A 9,168-nucleotide genomic window follows, 5' to 3' on the forward strand; every position below is an offset into this window, starting at 1 on the left:
GATAATAACCGAGATCGAAGTATGACGTTCTTTATGAGGCACGAAAATAATGTGACCGCGAAATTCAGCCCAAATCCGCTGTAACCCCGTCAAGTTACGAACTTGAATTGGAATTACTTTATAAGTCGTACCAGGCTCAGTATTTTTGCTTCTATGGAAATTAAAACTTGGTGGTTAAGTTAAAACCTACTAAGTATTAAAATCACTTCCAATTATGTACACTTCCATCGATATAAATGACAAGATATGGTCAAGCAACAAAAAATTTCACGGTTTAGGAACCAAATAAACCAGCGCCACCTCTTAGATACTAATGAACGACCCATTGAAATCCAGACGTCACTAAGGTTGTATTGGTGCTTTAGCACCACTGAGTCGGTGCCATTTTGTTTGTTCAATAACCCTGTTCATACGAAGTAATATATAAGTCAATGGTTCACTTCATGTTTTTTGTTTCAGATCAAGAAAAGTTATGCCAGAAAACACCTATTATAATCAAATACCGGGCACGTAGCAGTTCTAATAAATTGAACTAGGCTATTTACTATTAAGTTAGTGTCATATTTATAGTCATTAGTAAAGTATTATAGATGATTAGGTCGATATAATAATAAGTAATTAAGTATTTATAAATCCATTACTTACTAAATAGGTAATCTATGTTTAGCTGATCATAAAACTAACATACTACCAAGTAATGTTCTGTTTGTGTCTTAGATTAGGTAGGTACTTACTTCTTCATATTATTATGTACTAGATGATGCCCTCGACTTCGTCCGCGTGGATTAAGGTTTTTTAAAAATCCCGTGGGAACTCTTTTATTTTCCGGAATAAAAAGTAGCCTATGTCCTTCCCCGGGATGTAAGCTGTGTGCTATATTTCGTCAAAATCGGTTTAACGGATGAGCCGTGCAAAGCTAGCAGACAGACAGACAGACACACTTTCGCATTTATCATATTAGTATGGATTATAATATTAATATGGATAGGTATGGAAGACGATTTTAAAACGCTTATTTAATTAACTTACTTTAACTATAATACTATTAGGTATCTACTCATACCACGTTACTTATATTTACTTGTCAATTTATCAATGTATTCTTATGTATTTTCAACTCATAAGTAGCCTAGTAGGTATAAATCAAAAGTTATTACTTAGTTTTCTATATTACAACTTCATCTTGTATAGAAAAAATAGCTATATATAATATAAGTGTGAAAATAAAATTGAAGTTGTAATTTTGAAAACATTGGCCACATAAATATTATTTTTATTGAAATATATTATCTAAAAAAAGCATTTAATATACGTAAGATGCATTCGAACTAACAAAAGGGAAAGTTTCCACCATATTGTGACGTCTTAGCTAGAAATACATTTAATCTAATTATTAAAATCTTCACCGATATAATAACGATACTAATAAAGTTCTATAAAAAAATCAAACTTTAACAAACATTAAGGCATGATTTTTTAATGGAGGTGTGAAATAATTAATTTCTGTTCCATGATCCATGACAGATTTAATATTGTTCCTATTTTTTAAGGATTTCTTACAAACCAACTTACCTACGTAACATTAAGTAGAATTAATTTACCTATTGCAATTAACCTATTATAGTTCTCGGCTGAAAGTAATGTACATCGGCCTTTAGAATGACAATTCGGCTTTGTAGAGCGTTGTCTCTGTCACTCATACCTATATGACGTTTTGTCGGTCTCAACGACAGAGACAGTGCTCTACAAAATTAATTTGCTATCTCATTCTAAAGGTCGATGTACAATGCCCGGCAAACAACTTGAGTATTGGTGCGATTGGCTAGCGGGTGCACGGGATTGGTTGATCAGTCGGCGTGAGTACACGCGATTGGTTGATATGTCGACTTTCGCTTCCCGGATTCACCAACTTTCTCCCACTACGTTGTTTAAGGTCCAAGTTGTTTGCCGGGTACTATACATTACTTTCGGCGGCGTATTGTACAATGTTTATGTTCGCTAGTAAGTAAGATACTTGTAATTTGTTAAAAAAACTGTATCAATGCCATAAAATGAAAAGTAGGTGAGAAATAATAATAAAAAATAATTAATACTTACCTAATTAATTTAACTACTATATTTTCCGAATGAACAAATATTTCTTGTAAATAGTTATTAATATTTTATAAATTAACATTTTATAAACATAGTGATAATTTGAAGGCAAAAGATAAATCTTATAATACAGTAAGTATATTACATAGTACTTAGAGGCAAGCGTGAACATCAACTTAATATTGGTTATGATAATTTATGAATGTGTGAGTAGTATAGTATTAAAACACGTTTCCTAAACACGTGTATAGTGAAAACAGGAAAGTAGCTAGTACGCGACAGATTGAAATGGCAATCGGGAAGGGAACACCCCGCACACCCGCACAGCCCCTGCGCTAACCGGGTGCCGGCGAGCGCGGGTGACGTGCGGGTGTACGAAGCGTCCCCCCGCCTCATACCCCGATTGCCATCTCAACCTCTCGCGGACAATACCTTTCATATTGGAAAATCAGGTTGTTCCCGGAAAATTGCAACTTGGTCTAAAAGCTTGCGAGGTTTCGCTTCTCTAATGAAACCTACAAAGTATTAGTATAGTGCACTGAAAGCGTCATAGCCTTTCATATTCACTGCGTAATAAGAAACAAACATAGGTAGGTATAGTCTGCGACAGGTTGAGATGGCAATCAGGGTATGAGGCGGGGGGACCACCCACTCGTCACCCACGCTCGCACGCACTCGGTTAGCGCGGGGACTGTGTGGGCGTGCTGGGTGTTCCCTCCTCGATTGCTATTTTAACCTGTCGCGTACTACAGTTACCTAAACCTTACCTAGGTACCTACCTACTCAAATTCTACCCCATTTTCTTACGTGCACCAATTTTAACTTCAGAAGCATTTTTAATTTATAATTAAGTAATTTTATAATTAATAGGTGCCATAATTCTTTTGTACGATTCCTTTTAATAAAATATAAGAAGTAGAAAATGTAAATTTCGTGGTTTTCTTTTATACCTAACCTTAAAATATTTATATCGCTTTTAGGCACAACAGACTATGCACACATATATTATGAGATACAGCTTGGTGACTGACGGACAGACAGACGAGCCGACAGCGGAGTCTTAGTAATAGGGTCCCGTTTTACTCTTTGGGTACGGTACCCTAAAAACACTTGTCAATGAAGAACTTAAATTCAACTCCACTTAACGGCTTGTTGCCACGTTTTCACACGCTGTTGCAATTTGTGAAAGCGTTTTTCGTTTGAAAACTTTAAAAAAAATTGGTGACAAGTACCTAATAGAGAGCCAGCGCGTGCCAGACCTTCGTTATTTTATAAAAGCTGAAAGTTTATCTGCGTATTGTCTCCAACACAGGGACGAACTATCAGCGACTAAGAAGTTTGATGTTGGTGGCTTTAGGAGATAACAGGTAATAAATATATAATAGGTAATCATAAAAATCTTACGTCAAACTATAAAGTCCATTTTTTATATATCTATTTTCCGAAACATACCTAGTATTAGAAATCACGTCATGCGTTGCCAGACAATTAGTATCGTGGCAAACCACCGAGTATAAGCGTCTGTGTGGCAACCCCTTGCAGACAACCTTAAACTTTACTTGATATAATTTATATAACGTGATAATATCTAATACTTTTCCGAAGAAAATATAAAAAATTGGACTGTACTTTGACGAAAGATTTTATACGTCTTTGTTACCTGTTATCTGCCAAAACCACCATGACCCAAACTTCATAGTCGGTGATCGTTCCTCCCTGTGTTACGGACATTACGCAGAGAAACTTTCAGTTTTTATAAAAAACGAAGGTCTGGCACGCGCTGGCTCTTGGTCCATAATGTTAAACGTAAAATTTTATAACAGTCAAAAGCACTCGTCAAAGTTACTTTAGTTTGACTTTACTTGTTGATGTTTTCACCTAGTTTTAGTTTTCACTCATTGTAAAGTTTAGGTTACACTAGGGACTTTTTGTCTTATAACTTTTTATCTCGCTTAAAGGGTTGATTTAATGATTTATGCTATTACGGGATGGCACGCTACATATTGGCGAAACGCACGCGGCCAATGCATTCGGTAAACGATTTGGCATATATTTGTCACATTAGGCCAGCGCTTACAGAATTTTGGACCAGTTCACAAGCAGTTCTCGCAGGATTTTTAGAAAACCTATATTCACGCGGATGAAGTCAGAAGCTTCATCTAGCACCTAATTATTCTAAATCTCAACATGTAAAATGAAGAGTAACAGACTAACTAACTGACTGAATGATACACAGGACGGATCGGGCTGAAATTTGGTATAATAAGGGGGCAAAATAGGGATTTGAAATTTATGTAGTCTATACGGATGAAGTCAGGGCCATAAGCTAGTTTTTGATAAATGCAGGTAAATGGTTGGTTTTGAAAATTGAATTTTCATAAAGGGTGTATGTGTGTGTGTGTGTGTGTGTGGGAGAGTGAGTGAGTGTGTCTGTACACCTGTGTGGGAGCACTATACTCTCTCATGCAGAAACAACTCGACGGATTTGGCTGAAATTTGATATGTAGATAGATTATAACGTGGATTGAAACATAGTCTACTTTTATTTCGTAAAAATCCATGCTTGCCGCGGGATTTTTCAAACATAATATACCCACGATACGACTACAAAATTCGGAGTACGACTTACAATTACAAGAAGAGAAGATATTAATAAAACTAAGCAAAAAAAAAGACGAAGAAATAATTCAAACAGTAATATTTGCAATGCATAGGTTTCTGACGGAAAGTCATCAAACTTTCACCACGATTTATTAATGCGAAGTGCTCCAGAAGTAGTAGTAATAAGCCGACTGGCGACCGCGGTTGAATCGAAAACTTTTTTAATATATCCAAACCCGGAATAATTCCAACTTCATTTCGAAGAGTGTGTCTTACAAATTTTTATTTTAGTGAAATGACTTGGGCTTCTTTATTCATTACATTTTCAATGGCGTAGGTACTTATTTAGGAGGTTTTTAATTGTATAGTTTATTTTAGTAGCCATACTAATAGTTTGTCTGTCTGTTACACAGAAATCCTACTAATATGGCTTTAAATCTCAAGCATGCTGGTTTCCTCACGATGTTTTCCTTCACCGTTAAAGCAAGTAATACCTAAGAGATGTATGCCCTGGATTAAACCATGGAACAATGCAGATAGACTACTGGTTAATTACAATTATTATTTATTTATTTATACCTACTATAACTAAAATGTACTATTTATACCTGAATAACGCAAGCAGTCATCAATCGACCAATTAAGAAATCAATTTGCAGCTGTGACACGAAACAACTCTCCGCAGCGAATCGATCGCAGTTAGTATGTGCCCACTCTAAGGTAGTAGCAGTTTAACAATCATACAGTTAAACCAATAAATATATTGACCAATTCAATTGTTTTCCTTTGAACTTATTTGCAGTTAATCGTGACAATGGCCTAAGAGCCAGCGCGTGCCAGATCTTTAATTTCATAAAGGCTGAGAGTTTATCTGAGTAGGTATTGTCCCCAACACTGGGAGGAATGTTTGTATGGATGTTTGTTTGGAACATAGTGGCTTTGGGAGATAACGAGGTAAAAAGGTGTAAAAAATCTTACGTCAAAGTAAGTCTTACATAGGTTTTGGCACAGGGTTTACGCACATTTTGACACTAAGGCCCGGTCTCCACCTAAGCGGAGCGGAGAGGAGATGTGTGCGGTCGGCCAATCAGATTCACGTCATTTATTATGAATCTGATTGGTTGACTGAACACATCTCCTCTCCTCTCCGCTTAGGTGGAAAGCGGGCCTTACGAGCGTGCTTCAAATAGTGGTGGCCTGGTTGTCACCCTGGTAACAAGGTAACAACTAGGGTTGATAAATATCTATACTATGATCCCGATCGTCTTCTGTTGCATCGTGATAAACCAAAACGTTAGAACTTGTAACAAAACGTTGAGGCTCAGAAATTATTGAGGCTACGACGTTTACAAGTTTGCCTTGCCCGACTGTTCGATTCCCAGACAGTGGCAGAACTTGCGGCTGGCACACTTCCAAGTTTGTTAACTGTTCGCAAAACCCAATGCTTTTTGTTTGCCCCGCGGTGATTAGCAGAACACGATAAATTCAGGTAACACGCAGGTATCTGCAGCCGACATAAATCTTCGCCCGTGAAAAAAGGGCAACGTAACTCAATGTGGACAATTTATTTTACGATTTTGGCTTAGTTCGCAGACGGTAACGAATTGCTGGACTTTAAAAGTATCTAAGTACTAGGCGATAAATCGGTAGCTATTTGGTGCCTAATAAAAGGTATAATCTTTGCGATTGTGTTGAAGAGTCTAGTTCAATAAAATCACGGTATTGGTGTGTGGGTATCTCAGGATATCCTGCATCACCTAAGACTAAATTTGATTGAATTTAACGTAACAACCAGAAATTTCATGAACCCAGTAGGTCGATTTTGTAAAACCTGCATCAATCATTATTGCAATCTCAATAATTGTTATGATTGGCTGAATTTGTGCTATTCTTGTTGCAACAATGTATTTGTTGCATTGTAGCCAATAATAAGCGAGCGTCAACCAATCAGAGGTGATTGCGATCGTGACATTGTAGCTGTCATTCTATCGTAATCGCGCAGCCGGTGTCATGCCAATAATAAGGTCATTGAATTGGTATAGTCCGCGACAGGTCGACATAGCAATCGGGGTATGAGACGGGGCGGGGCTATCCCATCATGCCAGTGCATGCTCCTGGACCCAACACCCAACCAAAACATGGACACGCTAAGCTAAGAAGACAGCCCTTAGCTAACACACGGCTTAAAGAAGCCAGAGAAGCGTTTTCTCCCGGGCCACATCCAGCCAGGGCAAGGATGTCTCGAGATCCGCACCTTCCACAGATCTTGACCTACGTCAAATGGAGAAAACTCCGCTGCTGCTTATTATTCAAGCGCAACACTTCCTTATATCACTTAACACTTATGGAAATGTCTTTGGAAATCAACAAATCTATATGACAAAACCATAAGGGGTAACATAGTAGCTATTTGAACAGGCAAAGCGCAAAAGTCATTTCCTTTTATATTCCTTGAGATTTGTAACTGCATACCCATTCCTACTCTCTCTACATCCCAAACATTACTCAACCGAGCCATTTCTTGGCGGATATTACAGCATCCTTCAATGCCGCCCACTGCGCTCGATATATCATGAGTCGGAATATCTACAGTTTCATTCGCTTTCGCACAGCGTAATGATATACTTGAAGCAAACCAATAACAAGACGTTAATACTTTATACCCGACTGCGGCGAAGCCCAGAGGAGGGTTATGTGTTTGACCTGAATGTATGTCTGTTCCAATGTCCGCTTATAACTATTGAACGGCTCAACCGATTTTGATAAATTATACGTCATTCAATTTGTCTTGATCGCGCGAGTGTCAATACGAAGCTAAAATTCTTAATTACGAAACTAAAAAAACTATTAAGCCCCACTGCTAATAAATAGTGACTGGTAACTGAAAAGCAAAAAACAAGCTTTGCATTCTATAAAACAGAAGTTGATAAGGTTATAAACATAAATATTAGACATGTATGTCTATGTTTGTATGTATATTCTTTATTGCACCACAAAACACAAATGACAGGTTACAAAAAGAGATCTTAGAATGTAGGTACAAAAAGGCGGCCTTATCGCTAAATAGCGATCTCTTCCAGACAACCTTAACGCTAGGGAGAAAACGAACAAATGGGCAGTGGGAGTATAGGTATAGGTATAATAAACCTAAATACTCAGTTACCAGTTACTATTATTTATTAGCAGTTGGGTGTAATAGTTTTTAATTACGTAATTTTTTACGTTAACAGTCCAGAAACTTTTTTATCTAAGCAAATCCATACTAATAATAATAATAATTGTACTTACTCGCTCCAAATAAAAACAGAGCCATACGGGATCGTAAAAATACTTTAAAAAATAATGCAAAAGTATAGGAACATTTTTTTCTGGTTAACGACTACTACAAATAAAATAAAATAGCTTTAGTGTACTCACAAAACAAGATACCGCGTTCAATGGTTGTAATAAATTTGAGCACTCTATCGAAATTCAATATGCAAACAGCCGTACGTAAAATCACAAGGGTAAGATAAGGCTAGAGGGGAAAAAACAAAAAAAAGGTATGATATTCAAATGTACTGAAATCGAACATTATGCCTATTGCAGACCACTGATAAAGTAGACAAAAATCGGCGAAAAAAGAACACAGATTAATTTAGCACAGATGTCCCACTGACAGTGGTCCCTCTCAGTCTCTCCGACCGTAGTTTATTTTGATCGGAGATACAAAGGAAATTACTGTACTTAAAGACCAAAATCTCCGAGGCGTGCTACCAGGGATGACATATACATCCAAGACATCATCGCTAACTATGGACCTCATAAGAAAGCTTAGAGTCTCTGAGCGGGCGTCTTGTCACTCTGAACTTGCTTGCAATTTCTCTACGTGATCAAATCAGAAATGAGGAGATCCGGTAGGAGAACCAGAGTAACTAACGTAGCTCAACGGGTTGCGAAGCTGAATCCGTTGAGGATCCGGACAATTCTAGCGGGAAATGCGAGCGGAATTCAGCGCGCTAAAACTCTATTCGTCATTTTTGGCCCCGCAAATAATAATTATGGTGCGCCCTTTATATTTCAATATGTTACATTACAGCAGTGTGCTCCGCAATTTGACACTACATTTATCCCTGGACTTGAACAGTGAGAAGCGGTGACGTATTGAATACTGATTCAAGACCAGGGACAAATCTAGGAGAAAATCACGAGATTCCGTGCAATGAAAGTCTATTTCATTTTGTTTGCGCAGATCCAGTGCTTCTTTTATAATTCAATATTATAATGCAGAAGAATAATTCTGGAAGCGGAATCCACTCCGCTCTGGCCTAAGATGTCCGCTGTCGAAAATATCGTCTCGGATAAAGTTCGTCCATAAATTCGGCAAAAATAGATTCCTGGATATTTACTTGGTACAGACGTCCTCCAGCTTAAGCTGTGATAGCCTAGTGGTTAGGACGCCCGTCTTCTAGTCTGAGGTCGGGGGTTCGATCC

General features: G+C 37.7%; 1 protein-coding gene across 1 annotated transcript in view; it reads left to right on the forward strand.

Moving 5' to 3' along the window:
* The window catches only part of LOC117988140 (collagen alpha-1(XVIII) chain-like), a 102,019-nt gene extending 99,033 nt beyond the window's left edge, over positions 1-2,986 (forward strand). Inside the window, exon 27 of the mRNA XM_034975257.2 lies at positions 460-2,986. Coding sequence (XP_034831148.2) covers positions 460-514 — 55 coding nt within the window. The 3' untranslated portion in view covers positions 515-2,986. The remainder of the gene's footprint in view (positions 1-459) is intronic.
* The last annotated feature ends 6,182 nt before the right edge of the window (positions 2,987-9,168 follow it).

The sequence above is a fragment of the Maniola hyperantus genome, chromosome 14 (genome assembly GCF_902806685.2).
Source record: "Maniola hyperantus chromosome 14, iAphHyp1.2, whole genome shotgun sequence".
NCBI lineage: Eukaryota > Metazoa > Arthropoda > Insecta > Lepidoptera > Nymphalidae > Maniola > Maniola hyperantus.